Genomic DNA, 15,282 nt, shown 5'->3' with positions numbered 1-15,282 from the left:
CGATCTCGGCTCACCGCAACCTACGCCTCCTGGGTTCAGGCAATTCTCCTGCCTCAGCCTCCTAAGTAGCTGGGATACAGGCATGCACCACCATGCCCAGCTGATTTTTTGTATTTTTAGTAGAGACGGGGTTTCACCATGTTGACTAGGATGGTCTCAATCTCTTGACCTTGTGATCCACCTGACTCGGCCTCCCAAAGTGCTGGGATTACAGGCGTGAGCCACCGCGTCCGGCCCAGTATTTTTATTTTTTGAGACGGAGTCTCGCTCTGTCGCCCAGGCTGGAGTGCAGTAGTGTGATCTCAGCTCACTACAACCTCCACCTCCCGGTTCAAGTGATTCTCGTGCCTCAACCTCCCAAGTATCTGGGAACTATAGGCACCCACCACCACACCTGACTAAATTTTTTTTGAATTTTTTGTAGAGATGCGGCCAGGCTGGTCTTGAACTCCTGGCCTCAAGTGATCCACCAGCCTTGACCTCCCAAAATGCTGGGGTTACAGGCATGAGCCACCACATCCAGCCTAGTTTTCCTTTAAAAACCAATTATAGCCATCCTAGTGGGTGTGAAGTGATACCTGATTGTGGTTTTGACATTGACAATGAGCATCTTTTCATGTGCTTTTTGGCCATTTGTATGTCTTCTGTGGAGAAAAGTCTGAGCTCCCATGTCCATACAAAGGGTGTGGCCCCGACAATCAGAGAAGGAGCCTTCAGTGTTGAAATGAGAGGAGGTGTCAGGGAATGATCATCCAGTTAAATCTCTTCCAGAAACAAAGAAAAGGAGTTAAGATTCGGCCATCGTGGTGTCTCACGCATGTAATCCCAGCATTTTGGGAGGCCGAGGCAGGCGGATCACTTGAGGCCAGGAGTTCAAGACCAGCCTGACCAACATGGTGAAACCCCGTCTCTACTAAAAATACAAAAATTAGCTGGGCATGGGGCGCGCGCCTGGAATCCCGGCTACTAAGGAGGCTGAGGTGGGAGCATTGCTTGAGTGTGGGAGGCGGAGGTAGCAGTGAGCCGAGATTGCTCCATTGCACTCCAGCCTGGGTGACAGAGTGATACCCTGTCCAAAAAAAAAAAAAAAGAAAGAAAGAAGAAGAAGTCGATATGGGAGGTGAAAGGGTGGGGAGAGCAGAGCTTCAGGAGGAGGGGCCAGGCATGCGGAGAGGGGTGATCGCACCCTGCAGTGACCTTGGATTGGGCCCTCTCTCCGGCAGGGCGGCTGTGCTCATGGCTGGTTGTCCTTGGGCCAAGGCCAGCTCTCCCCTCACGCTTCTATCCCATATCCCAGACACTGAGGGCTGTGACCGCGGCTGGCACAAGTTCCAGGGCCACTGCTACCGCTATTTTGCCCACCGGAGGGCCTGGGAAGATGCAGAGAGGGACTGCCGCCGCCGTGCCGGCCACCTGACCAGCGTCCATTCACCGGAGGAGCACAGCTTCATTAACAGTAGGGGCTCGGGGCTCAGGGGCCACCCGCCTGGAGGGTGGGCAGGAGTGGCACTTGTAGCCCTTTTGCCAGGGTATCCCTCCCCTGGTTTTCAGGAGGCCACCTTTCCAAAGCTGTGTTCGTTCGTGCAAGCCCTGATTGCTTCTTAATTCGTGAAATCTGTCGATTCCCTTGTTAATTCATACATTCACTTCATTCATTCATTCACCAAATATTTACTGAGCACCTGCTATGTGCCAGGCACCATTCCAGGAACATTAACATGGCACAGCAGTGATCAGGGCTGACTTTGCTCTGTCCCCAGTGAGTGACCACTTCTTGGGGAGAATATAGACAAACAAGTAAATATCTAAGTAAATAAGTACTGTAATTCAACCAGTCCTGTGTGTGCTGATAACAAAACAGGGCCAGGAGACGGGGGGTGTTGGGGGAAGCACTTGTGATGTGTTGGATGAAATAAGGAATGAGCCTGGCAGAGACCCAGGAGAGAGACGGTGTTGCATTAATATAATCTGCCATTTGTTAATTTATTACCCCTCCGCCTTTTGCTCATCCACCCATTGATTTTGTGTGTCCCGTTGCTGCTATCCCATCCCTCGCTGACGCCTTCGTTTCCTCCTGCCCTGGTTTGTCTGTCTCTTTTTCCTTGACGTACCCCACCCGGCCACTCCCTCCTGAGCGACTGCGTGCGCCTTCTCGCCTGTCTGCCCGTCCAGTGTCCTCTGTTGTCCCTTGTCCTCTACTTCCCACTTCTGCAGAGATGGGACAGTGCCTGGCTTTATTCCTGCTTCTCCTGGCCACAAATCCTGGCATAGCCTGGGCCCAATTCCAGTTCTTCCTGTGCCTCACCTCCCTAAAAGAGGGTAGCCAGGGTCCCCGCCTGTGGAGGGTGGGGTGGGGATGCGCATCCCGCTTACATGGAGGCTGGGAGAAGGCTTCCTGCCCCGCCGCCCCCCTCCTTCCTCTCCCTCCTACCTCCCCATCCTTCCTCCCATTCCTCCCCCTCCTCCTCCCCCTCCTCCTTCCCCTCCTCCTTCCACTCATCTTCCTTTTCCTTTCTCCTCCCCGTCCTCCCTCTCCTCCTCATCCTACCTCCCCCTCCTCCCATGTCCCCTCCTCCCTCCTGCTCCCCCCTTCTACTCCTCCTTCCCCTTCCTCCCCCTTCCCTCCTGCTCTTCCTCTTCCACTCCTCCTCCTTTCTCCTCCCCATCCTCCCTCCCACTATTCTCCCTCCTCCCTGCAACTCCTCCCCTCCTCCCTCCATTCATTTCTCTTCCTTTCTCTTCCCCTTCCCTTCCTCCTCCCTCCAACTCCTTCCCTCTTCCTTCCACCCATCTTCCTCCTCCCGCYTCCTCCCCATCCTCTCTCCCCTCCTCCCCATCCTCCTCCCATTTCTCCCCCTCTCCCTCCTGCTCCTCCCCTCCTCCCTTCCATTCTTCCTCCCTCCTCCCCATCCCTCTTCCCACACCTGCCCCTCTTCCCTTTCACTCCTCCTCCTTTCTCCTTCCCCTCCTCCCCCTCCTTTCCCTCCTCCTTTCCCACTTTCCTTCTCCAGCTCTTACAGAGGCTGGGGGTGGGGGCTCTGTGTACTCCCTCACTTCTATAAATCTTCTGTCTCCTCTCCCTGCCTCAACCTCCAGCCCACTACAGGCTGGGGAAGGGGCTGGGCCTTCCCTTCCCATACACACCTCACCCCACACCCAGCCCATAGAGAGGCTGAGGGAGGGGCTCTGGGTCCTCCTCCATCCCTGTCCCCTCCTCTTCCCCCTTCATTCCCACCTTCTAGATCTTTCCCCCCACCCAGCCCACCTCCAGGCTGGGGAAGGCCAGGAATTCTTTTCCCCCACACCCTACCCCACCTCACCTGCAGCCGCACCCTGGGCCAGAGAGGCATGGGTAGACACTCAGACCCACAACCCCTGACCCTGCAGGCTTTGGGCACGAAAACACGTGGATTGGCCTGAATGACAGGATCGTGGAGAGGGATTTCCAGTGGACGGATAACACCGGGCTGGTGAGTGGCGGGGGCTGGGGGCCTAGGCTGCTGAGCCGCATCGGCCCTGCCCCCTGGCCTCAGTTTACCCTTTTGTGCAAAGTTATCACAAGTGGGCATCAAAGGTCTCCAGTAGCTCTAAGATGCTGGAGCTGGCAAAGGAGCATCAAGTGAAACCTAAACCTTCACCCCTGACTTCCCCAGCCCAGGTAAACAGACCACACCCACCCAGCTGCAGAGGCTGTAAACCTGAGACTAGGACCTGACGCCCCCCTCTTACTCACTCTGCCTGGTCCCCAAGCCATGGTCTCTCAAATATTCCAGCCTGGGTGATAGAACAAGACCCTGTCTCAAAAAAAATTGCCAGGTGCCATGGCTCACACCTGTAATCCCAGCACTTTGGGAAGCTGAGGCAAGTGGATCCTGAGGTCAGGAAATCGAGACCACCCTGGCCAACACAACAAAACTCTACTTAAAATACAAAAAATTAGCCGGGTGTGGTGGCGCACACCTACAGTCCCAGCTAGTCGGGAGGCTGAGGCAGGAGAATCGCTTGAACCCAGGAGGTGAAGGTTGCAGTGAGCCAAGATCACGCCATTGCACTCCAGCCTGGTGATAGAGCAAGACTCTGTCTCAAAAACAAACAAAAAATTATTGTTTCTAGGCCAGGCATGGTAGCCTGTGCTTGTAATCCCAGCACTTTAGGAGACTGAGTGAGGAGAATCACTTGAGCCCAGGAGTTCAAGGCTGCAGTGAGCTGTGATCACGTCACTGCACTGAAGCCTGCGTGACAGAGCGAGACCCTGTCTCTGAAAACGTGTCAGCTCAGCACCTTCCCTGCTTCACGCCCTCCCAGACTCTTCATTGTTCTCAAGATAAAAATTCCCCTCCTCCCGTTGTATAAAAATCTGGCAGTTCCTCACACAGTTAAACATAGAAGCTGGGCGCAGTGGTACGCGCCTGTGGTCTCAGATACTCAGGAAGCTGAGGCGGGAGGATCGCTTAAGCCTAGGAATTGGAATCCAGCCTGGGCAACACAGCAAGACCCTCGTCTCTAAAAATATACAAATAAAAATAAAAAGTTTAACATAGAGTTTCCATATGACCCAGCGATTCTACTTCTAGATACATACCCAGAAGAACTGAAAACAGAGATTCAAACTGGCTCAAGAATGTACGTTATTTGGGTCATGGATACACTAAAAGCCAAGACTCTGCCACTCGATAATATATGCATATAACAAAATTTCACTTCTATCCCTAAAATTTGCACAAAGAGGCCAGCCACAGTGGCTCACGCCTGTAATTTTAGCACTTTGGTTGGCCAAGGTGGGTGGATCACCTGAGGTCAGGAGTTCGAGACCAGCCTGGCCAACATTACGAAACCCCACCTCTACTAAAAATACAAAAATTAGCTGGGCGTGGTGGCGTGTACCTATAATCTCAGCTACTCAGGAGGCTGAGGCAGGAGAATTGCTTAAACCCAGGAGGCAGAGGTTGCAGTGAGCTGAGCTCTCACCACTGCACTCCAGCCTGGGCAACAGAGTGAGACTCCGTCTCAAAAAAAAAAAAAATTTATACTAAGAAAAAGAGGCGGGGTGTGGTGGCTCATGCCTGTAAATCCCAGCACTTTGAGGAGACCAAAGCAGAAGGATCACTGGAGCCCAGGAGGTCAAGGCTCCAGTGAGCTATGATTGCATCACTGCACTCCAGCCTGGGTGACAGAGCAAGACCCTGTCTCAAAAAAAAAAAATAAATAAAAACAACCGTGTACACGAATGTTCACAGCCTCACTATTGACAGTAGCCAAGGTGGAAACAGCCAAAATTGCCATCAACAGATGAATGAAGAGACAAAATGTGGTCCATCCATGCAACGGAATATTGCTCAGTCGTAAAGGAGAACTTGGCCAGGCGCCATGGTTCATGCCTGTAGTCCCAGCACTTTGGGAGGCTAAGGTGGGTGGATCGCTTGAGCCCTGGAGTTCGAGACCACCCTGGGCAACATGACGAAACCCCATCTCTACAAAAAATGCAGAAATTGAGACAGAGCGAGACTCCGGCTCAAAAATCAAATCAAATCAAATAATAAATAAAATGTGGATCGAGCCAAGCATAAAAGGCCACCTGTTGTACGATTTTTGTTTTTTTCATGAAGAGTTCAGAGTAGGCAGATTTGTGTTTGCCAGGGGCTAGGGGCCAGGAGAAGGGGGCGTCACTAGCCCTCAGTGGGTACAGAATTTTGGTGTGTCGTGATGAGAAAGTTCTGGAGATAATGGCGGTGGTTATGAAACATTGTGAATGTAATTAACGCATGAAACTGCACACCGCCTCTTGAACCCGGGAGGCGGAGCTTTCAGTGAGCCAAGATCACACCACTGCACCCCAGCCTGGGTAATGGAGTGAGACTGTGTCTCAAAAAAATGAAAATAAAAAACTACACACTTAAAAATGGTTAAAATCAGGAATTGTGTGCTATATATATTTTGCCACAATATCTAAAATGTCACGTCCTTTCCTCCAAGGCAAGAGCTAGTCCCCCTCCACGCTCTGCGCATACCCTGGTTCTACCAAGCCACTCCAGCCCCATGGGCGTTAGTCTGTTCCTCAAACAGAACAAGCTCAGTCCTGACTCTGAGCCTTTACACGGGTAGTTCCCTTTGCTAGGAATGCTGTTCCCTGTCTGAACCCTTACTACCTATTTTTTTTTTCTTTTGAGACAGAGTCTCACTCCATTACCCAGGCTGGAGTGCAGTGGTGCAGCCCAGCTCACTGCAACCTCTGCCTCCCAGGCTCAAGTGATTCTCATGTTTCAGCCTCCTGAGTAGGTTGGGACTACAGGCACGCACCATCATGCCCAGCTAATTTTTGTATTTTTATTAGAGACAAGGTTTCACCACGTTGTCCAAGCCGGTCCTGAACTCCTGGCCTCAGGTGATCTGCCCACTTTGGCTCTCAAAGTACTGGGATTGCAGATGTGAGCCACTGCACCTGGACTTGAATCCTTACAGTCTTTGATTCTTTAACTTTCACAATGCCTCCTCAGGGAAGTCCTCCTGGACTTCAGGCTGAGATCACCATTTCCCACCATTTATCTTTTTTTTTTTTTTTTGAGATGGAGTCTTGTCACCCAGGCTGGAATAGCATGATCTGGAGGTCACTACAACCTCCGCCTGCCAGGTTCAAGCAATTCTCCTGCCTCAGCCTCCCACATAGCTAGGATTATAAGTGCCCACTACCACGCCTGGCTAATTTTTTTATTTTATTTTTTAGTGGAGACAGGGTTTTACCATGTTGGCCAAGCAGGTTTCGAACCCCTGACCTCAGGTTATCCACCCACTTCGGCCTCCCAAAGTGCTGGGATTACAGGCATGAGCCACGGCGCCTAGCCTTGTCCCATCATTTATCCAACACTGATTCATGTTGAAAATGAACCAGGTGGGGTGGGTGAGACAGGACGAAGGAGACCCAGGGAGGGGATGCTGCAGCCTCCCAGCCAGAGGAGTGGTGACCTGGAGCACAGTGGCGGCCCCCCTCTGATGGGCAGGACAGTGGCCATTGTAGAGATGGGAACACTGAGTCCCTGTGAGTTTGAGGGGTCTGGCCAGGGCAGTCCCACAGCAGGAAGTTCCAGAACCTGGGCTGGGACAGAGGTCTCCTGACAGTGTACTCTCATGGCTACATTGCTAACGGGGGTACCCTTTGGCAGAAAGTAAAAAGAATTGCTTTGGGCAGGGCACGGTGGCTCACGCCTGTAATCCCAGCACTTTGGGAGGCTGGGGTGGGTGGATCATGAGGTCAGGAGATCCAGACCATGCTGGCCAACACGGTGAAACCCCATCCTACTAAAAATACAAAAGAATTAGCTGGTCATGTTGGCGCACGCCTGTAGTCCCAGCTTCTCGGGAGCCTGAGGCAGGAGAATTGCTTGAACCCAGGAGTCAGATTTGCAGTGACCCGAGATTGCGCCACTGCACTCCAGCCTGGGTGACAGTGCAAGACTCCATCTCAAAAACAAAAAAAAAGAATTGCTTTGCTGAGAGACTCTTTGTCCCACCCAGGACTAATTTTTCTTTGCGGCACCAAAAAGAGAAATTGTATACATAACAAACTCCCTGCCCCCTATTCCTGCAGCAATTTGAGAACTGGCGAGAGAACCAGCCAGACAATTTCTTCGCGGGTGGCGAGGACTGCGTGGTGATGGTGGCGCATGAAAGCGGGCACTGGAATGATGTCCCCTGCAACTACAATCTACCCTATGTCTGCAAGAAGGGCACAGGTATGCTGTGCGCGCCCCGCCCCCGCCTGGCTCCTGTTCCTCCCTGTCACTTTTGCTCACTGGTTCTCTGTTGCCCAGGCTGGGGTGCAGTGGCACAATCATGGCTCATCACAGCCTCCACCTCCTGGGCTCAAGTGATCCTCCTGCCTCAGCCTCCCGAGTAGCTGGGACTATAGGCATGCACCAACATACTCAACTAATTTTTGTATTTTTTGTAGAGATGAGGTTTTGCCATGTTGCCCAGGCTGGTCTCGAACTCCTGGGCTCAAGTGAGCTGCCCGCCTCAGCCTCTCAAAGTGCTGGGATTATATGCATAAGCCATTGTGCCCAGCCTGGATTCATCTTTTTATTTATTTTATTTTTATTTTTATTTTTATTTTTTTGGAGACAATTTTGCTCTTGTCGCCCAGGCTGGAGTGCAAGGGCGCAATCTCGGCTCACTTCAACCTCTCTCTCCCAGGTTCAAGCGATTCTCCCGCCTCAGCCCCCTGAGTAGCTGGGATTACAGGCGTCTGCCACCATGACCAACTAATTTTTATATTATTAGTAGAGACGGGGTTTCACCATGCTGGCCAGGCTGGTCTCGAATTGCTGACCTCAGGTGATCCACCTGCCTCAGCTTCCCAAAGGGCTGGGATTACAGGCATGAAACGCCGTGCCTGGACTTCATCTTTTTATCTAAGTTGGGAAATGTCAGCCCAGCCAGTTCTTACTTCCCATCACCGCGTGAGAATGCTTGTTTTCTGCCACCCTTGCCAGCTCTGCACATTCTCAGACTTTTGTTCTTTGTGCAGCTAAGTGGGGAAAAATAGTATCTCATGGTTATCTTAATTGGCATGCTTTTAAGGATGAGAATAACCAATTGTTTTTTCTGTTTGTTTGAGACGGAGTCTCACTGTGTCACCCAGGCTGCAGTGCAGTGGTGCGATCTTGGCCCACTGCAACCTCCGCCTCCCAGGTTCAAGCGATTCTCCTGCCTCAGCCTCCTGAGTAGCTGGAATTACAGGTGCACACCATGCCCAGCTAATTTTTTTTTTTTGTATTTTTAGCAGAGATGGGGTTTCACCATGTTGACCAGGCTGCTCTCGAACTCCTGACCTTAGTGATCTGCCCGCCTCCGAATCCCAAAATCATGGGGTTACAGGTGTGAGCCACGGTGCCTGGCCCAACCGCATATATGTTGACAGGCTGTTGGGATGCATTTCTTTCCCTGTGAACTGTCAATTTCATCTCTGCCCAGTTTTCTACTAACTTGTTGATCTCATTGATTTTTAAGAGCTCTTCACATATGAAAGAAATTATTTGTATACATTTTTACATCCACCTTTCTCTTATACTTTGGTTCATTTTTGCTTCCATTGCTTTGTCAATTTTCACATCCTTTCCTCCCCCTTATTTATTCATGTATTTAATTATTTTTGAAACAGGGTCTTGCTGTGTTGCCCAGGTTGCAGTCCGGTGGCATTACCACAGCTCACTGCACCTCACTTGAACTCCAGGGTTCAAGTGATCCTCCTACCTCAGTCTCCCCAGTAGCTGGGACTACAGGTGCACACCACCATGCCTGTGTTTCTTTTCTTTCTTTTTTGTTTTTTGAGGTGCAGACTTGCTCTTGTTGCCCAGGCTGGAGTGCAATGGTGTGATCTCGGCTCACTGCAATCTCCACCTCCCAGGTTCAAGCGATTCTCCTGCCTCAGCCTCCCAGGTAGCTGGGATTACAGGCACCTGCCACCTCGCCCAGCTAATTTTTGTAATTTAAGTAGAGGTGGGGTTTCACCATCTTGGCCAGGCTGGTCTCGAACTCTTGACCTCGTGATCCATCTGCCTCAGCCTCCCAAAGTGCTGAGATTACAGGCGTGAGCCTGTTTTATTTTTAAAATTTTTGGGGCCAGGCGCGGTGGCTCATGCCTGTAATCCCAGCACTTTGGGAGGCCGAGGCGGGCGGATCACTAGGTCAGGAGTTCAAGACCAGTCTGGCCAACATGGTGAAACCCCGTCTTTAAAAAAAAAATTTGCCGGGCACGGTGGCTCAAGCCTGTAATCCCAGCACTTTGGGAGGCCGAGGCGGGTGGATCACGAGGTCAAGAGATCGAGACCATCCTGTTCAACATGGTGAAACCCCGTCTCTACTAAAAATACAAAAAATTAGCTGGGCATGGTGGCGCGTGCCTGTAATCCCAGCTACTCAGGAGGTTGAGGCAGGAGAATTGCCTGAACCCAGGAGGCGGAGGTTGCGGTGAGCCGAGATCGCGCCATTGCACTCCAGCCTGGGTAACAAGAGCGAAACTCTGTCTCAAAAAAAAAAGAAAAAAAAAAAAAATTTTTTTTGGTAGAGTTTGAGACCAGCCTGGGCAACACAGCAAGACTCAAGGTTTTTGGGTCTTGGTCTCAAACTCCTGGACTGAAGCAATTCTTCTGCCTCAGCCTCCCAAAGTGCTGGCATTACAGGCGTGAGCTGCTGCACCCAGGCTTTTATTTGCTCAGATAATTATTCTTGCCTTCTGTCTCCTTCATTCCCACTGTGCCTTATGTTTGGTGTAAGAATTAGAAAGCAAGGTATGTCCAGGATGTTGCCGTCCCTAAGGAGCTGCTGATTCGGGTAGAAGAGACAGACAGGTGCAGTCACCTCCAGCCCTGTGAGATGAGAACTGGGCAGAGGCGGGGACCTGCTGGCGTGCTGAGTGGGGTATCATTCCCAATCAAACTCAAAACGAGTTTACGGCCACCAGGCATGGTGGCTCCTCCCTGTCATCCCAGCACTTTGGGAGGCCGAGGAGGGAGGATTGCTTGAGCCCATGAGTTCAAAACCGGCCCGGGCAACATAGTGGGACCTCATCTCTGCAAAAAATTTTAAAATTAGCTAGATATGGTGCTGTGCACTGGTAGTCTCAGCTACTTGAGGGGCTGAGGCGGGAAGATCCCTTGAGCCTGGGAGGTTGAGGCTGCAGTGAGTTGTGATGGTGCCCTCCAGACCCTCGTTCAAAAACAGCAATAAGAGCCGGGCCCCGTGGCTCACGCCCGTAATCCCAGCATTTTGCGAGGCTGAGGCAGGCAAATCACCTAAGGTCAGGAGTTCAAGACCAACCTGGCCAAGACGGTGAAGCCTGTCTATACTAAAAATATAAAAATTACCCGGAATGGTGATACATGCCTGTCATCTCAGCTCCTCAGAGGTTGAGGCAGGAGAATCACTTGAGTCTGGGAGGCAGAGGTTGCGGTGAGACGAGATTGAGCCACTGCTCTCCAGTCTGGGAGACAGAGTGAGACAGGCTTGGTGGCTCACACCTGTAATCCCAGCACTTTGGGAGTCCGAGGCGGGTGGATCACCAGATCAGGAGTTCAAGATCAGCCTGGCCAAAATGGTGAAGCCCCGTCTCTACTAAAAATACAAAAATTAGCCGGGCGTGGTGGCACGCGCCTGTAATTCCAGCTACTTGGGAGGCTGAGGCAGAGAACTGCTTAAACCTAGGAGGCGGAGGTTGCAGTGAGCCGAGATCGCGCCACTGCACTCCAGCCTGGGCAACAGAGCACGACTCCGTCTCAAACAACAACAGCAGAAACTAGTTTAGTCCCAGACGTGAGCACCTCTCTCACCAGAGATTCCTCTGTCCCAGTGCTCTGCGGTCCCCCTCCAGCAGTGGAGAATGCCTCACTCATCGGTGCCCGCAAGGCCAAGTACAATGTCCACGCCACTGTAAGGTACCAGTGCGATGAAGGATTTGCCCAGCACCATGTGGCCACCGTCCGATGCCGGAGCAATGGCAAGTGGGACAGGCCCCAGATTGTCTGCACCAAACGTAAGTACCTTCTCCCAGAGACCTCAACATAGGGTTTTGTTATTTCTAGTTTCCAGTTAAAGCATCCTATTACTCCACACATTGATCTGGCTTAATGTTTGCCTGATAATACAGCCTTGCAGATTAGTGAGAACTTACCAGTCTGTCTGGTGTTTCCTTCATGTGTGTATTTGTGTGTGTGTGTGTGTGTGTGTGTGTGTGTGTGTGTGTTTGAGATGGTGTCTTGCTCTGTCACCCAGGCTTGAGTACAGTGCTGTAATCTTGGCTCACTGCAACCTCCATCTCCCAAGTTCAAGTGATCCTCGTGCCTTAGCTTCCCAAGTAGCTGAGATCACAGGTGTCCACCACCACACCTGGCTAATTTTGTATTTTTAGTAGAGACAGTGTTTCACTGCGTTTGCCGGGATGGTCTCAAGTTCCTGACCTCAGGTGTTCCGCCCACCTCAGCCTCCCAAAGTGCTGGGATTACAGGCGTGAGCCACTGTGCCCAGCCTGGTTTTGTTTTTTTAGAGATAGGGTCTCTGTTGCCCAGGCTGAAGTGCAGAGGCTCAATCACAGCTCACTGTAGCCTCAACCTCCCAGCTCAAGGGATCCTCCCAACTCAGCCTCCCAAATAGCTAAGATTACAGGCATGTGCCACCACGCCTGGCTGATTTTTTGGATTTTTGTAGAGACAAGGTCTCACTATGTTGCCCAGGCTGGACTCGAACTCCTGGCTTCAAGAGATCCTCCCACTTTGGCCTTCCAAAGTGCTGGGATGACAGGCACGCGCCCTCGCGTCTGGCTTCTTTCCTCACTTTCCCGAGGAGGCTCGCTGCATCAGGCCACCTGCCTCTCACCACCTCTTGTCCCTCCCTGTCCTTCACTTCCCTGCAGCCAGACGTTCACACCGGATGCGGCGACACCATCACCACCACCAACGCCACCACCAGCATCACCACCACAAATCGCGCAAGGAGCGCAGAAAACACAAGAAACAGCCCACGGAGGACTGGGAGAAGGACGAAGGGAATTTCTGCTGAAGAACCAGGCTAGAGAAAGCACAACATTCTTCCCACACCTCCTCTGGAGCCTTCACCTGGGGAGACAGAACCCAGAGAGAAACGAGAGAGTCCAGAAGTCCCCGAACCCAAACCACATCCCCCCACGCATAATCCTTTGTACAAAGCTCCTCTTTCCCCCCTTTTTACGTACACAAGATCCTCTTGGCAGGTGGAGCCAGGTGTCTGAAAAGTCCATTCTCATCTGGCCGAACTCTGGGAGCATCTCCCAGCTGAAGGAAGCACAAGTGGCAAAGCTCATTGGTCTGGTCTCTTTTTTGCCAGGCTGACTGAAGCAGGCTTTGATGAGGGTGCATGAGTGTATGTTTGCATTCACACAAAGGAATTGCTTTTCACACCAGAGATTCAGACTCAGTCAATGTTGGCAGAATTCCTAAATCCAGGAAGAAGCCTGGACATAGGGTCATTAGCTTTGGGAATAGAAGGCTACACAGAAGCACACTGTTTTTGAACTTGACGACAACTCTCCCTTTACCCTGGACTTCAGCCCAAGTTCCGCCTTTGGTCTTGGTGGATAAACATGTATAGTGTGGAAATCCTATGTACTGCATTTTAGGGATGTCTTTCGAACAACCTCCCTCCATGCCTTCAGAGTTAAGAGTGAGAATAATCAAAGCAATATGTAGGTGATTAGGGAGAGTGTATTGCTAACCTTTCCAGGTCTAGTCCAGTGCTGAGATTTGGTGGTTCTGTGTGGGTGGTGAATCTCTTTCGCACAAATAAACAAGAGGATGTTTAGGGCTAGATGAGTCCAGATTTCTTCCCCCTCCATCTCTCAGGGAGACAAAGAACCTCCTTCCTGGATCAAGGAGGTGCTGCCAAGTTTTCTAGCCCAGTGCCCGTACCCAGTCCCAAGCAGACATTGGTAGTGCCCCTGCCCTGGGTCCCACCCCTTCCCCACCCCATTCTTGTCCTCAGCCATTGCCTGGTGGTCTAGAAACACTTAAAACTTGAAGTAGTGACACCTACCTGCAGTCATATTGTAGAGAGATGCTCAATTTTAAAACTGAAACACACACACACACACACATTTTTCTCTTGTAGATTTTAATTTTTTAAGTGGAAAAAAACTCACTTTGCCTTCCTCCCCAACATGTGCAACCTATAAAAGGTCTCTCCACACCAGAGGCCAGGATCCAGTTCCCTCGTCTCTGGCAGGAAAGATCCACAGTTTTCCTCCATGTCTCTTACCCACTTTCAACCTCTCCAGTCTGGGTAAAATCTGTGGATCAGGGTTAAAAACCACAGTGGAGAATAGCCCTCTGCAGGAAAGAAAAATAAGCAAATACATGGTCCACCTAGAGGTTCAGTAAAGAAAGAAATGTGTTAACTGGACCTGAATCTCTTCTGGGAAGTAATTATGACCATTGCCAACTAAGAGGTAGACACCGTGCTAAGGACTTACATACAACCTCCTTGAATCTTTTCAAGAGCCTATTGACTTCGAGACTGTGACATTCCCATTTTACACACAGTGAAACTGAGGCTCAGATATAAAGGAAAGGTACTGGCTTGAAATCACAGCCAAGACAGGAGTAAGAATTTGGAGTAAGAATTTGGTCCATACTCTGGCTCTCCCTACACTTTCTATCCATCATCAAATCCTACTCCAAATCTGGGAGTCAGAGCCAACTCCTGTCTTGGCTCTGACCCCAATCCTGGTCTGGACTCTGGAGAGCAGACTGACACATAATTGCACCCTCACACACATTTAGGAAATGGTTAAGAAGTGTAAACTGATCCCTTACATTTGTCTTCAATCTTCCTCGCTGTAGACATCTATCTTGTTATGATTATTCAGAAGGACCAGGGACATAGGTTTGTCTTCTTACTTTGATAACTCTTCTTAGTTTAAATTAGTAATAATAACACATCTTCAGCCATCCATGTCACACAGAAATTTTTCTTTGTTTGCGGGGGGCTGGGGATGCAATGTTTTCTGGGGGGTCTTTGTTTATGCTCCCTGCCCTCAAGCCCCTCAACCATTTGCCCTGCTCCCACCTCTGCTTCACGGTGGAGGGGGCTTTGGTCTTTCCTAATGTGGGCAGTTTGTCTTTTGACCTTTCCCTTTGGGATGTGCGTGTGTGTCTGCGTGTGCCACGTGCGTGGCATGCATATAAGTGTGTGCGTGTGAACGGCTTTGGGTCCTGCTGGTTTTGCTGTGAGCTGCAGTGTTCTGTGGGTCTGTGGCATCTGACACTGTGGACATTAATGTACTTCTTGGACATTTTAATAAATTTTTTAACAGTTCAGCCTGCCTGTCACCACCGGATACCTTCATTCATCCATTTATTCATTCATTCAGCAAGTATTTACTGAGCAGCTGTTATAATCCATGTACTGTGTTGGGTGCTCGGGAGACAGTGGTGAACAGGGCAGGCTTGATCCTTAGTGGGTGATCAGAGAAGGCTTCCCAGAGGAGGGGAATACAATCTTAAGGAGAAGTCGCATTAACTAAATGAGGAGGGGGGAAAAGGAAAGGCATTCCATGCAGAGGAAAGAGGGAAAGCAAAAGTCCTCTTGCAGAAGGGATCATGACTCATTTGAGAAACAGCAACGAGTCCACACTGAAGCAGAGCGGTAAAGGCAGAGACTGGAGGGAGATGAGGTCAGAGAGGCAGGAAATGGACCACGCAGGGTCATATGGGCCATCGTGAGGAATTTGGGATTTATTATAATCAATAGTGGCAAAACAAA

At 50.8% G+C, this 15,282-nt stretch overlaps 1 protein-coding gene across 7 annotated transcripts in view; it reads left to right on the top strand.

The window, feature by feature from the left end:
• Positions 1 to 14,835, top strand: part of NCAN (neurocan) — a 39,668-nt gene extending 24,833 nt beyond the window's left edge. For 6 of the 7 annotated variants that reach the window (XM_032271251.1, XM_032271250.1, XM_032271247.1 and 3 more), the window contains 5 exons: positions 1,298 to 1,456; positions 3,388 to 3,470; positions 7,583 to 7,727; positions 11,342 to 11,524; positions 12,401 to 14,835. In XM_032271251.1, coding sequence (XP_032127142.1) covers positions 1,298 to 1,456; positions 3,388 to 3,470; positions 7,583 to 7,727; positions 11,342 to 11,524; positions 12,401 to 12,546 — 716 coding nt within the window. In that variant the 3' untranslated portion in view covers positions 12,547 to 14,835. The remainder of the gene's footprint in view (positions 1 to 1,297; positions 1,457 to 3,387; positions 3,471 to 7,582; positions 7,728 to 11,341; positions 11,525 to 12,400) is intronic. The other variant, XM_032271249.1, reaches the window with a different exon arrangement.
• Positions 14,836 to 15,282: the final 447 nt, after the last annotated feature.

This window comes from Sapajus apella, unplaced genomic scaffold (assembly GCF_009761245.1).
Source record: "Sapajus apella isolate SASKATOON/1434 unplaced genomic scaffold, GSC_monkey_1.0 scaffold227, whole genome shotgun sequence".
In the NCBI taxonomy this organism is placed as follows: Eukaryota; Metazoa; Chordata; class Mammalia; order Primates; family Cebidae; genus Sapajus; species Sapajus apella.
Note: the sequence above shows the minus strand (reverse complement) of the source record. Positions and strands in the feature narration are given on the sequence as shown.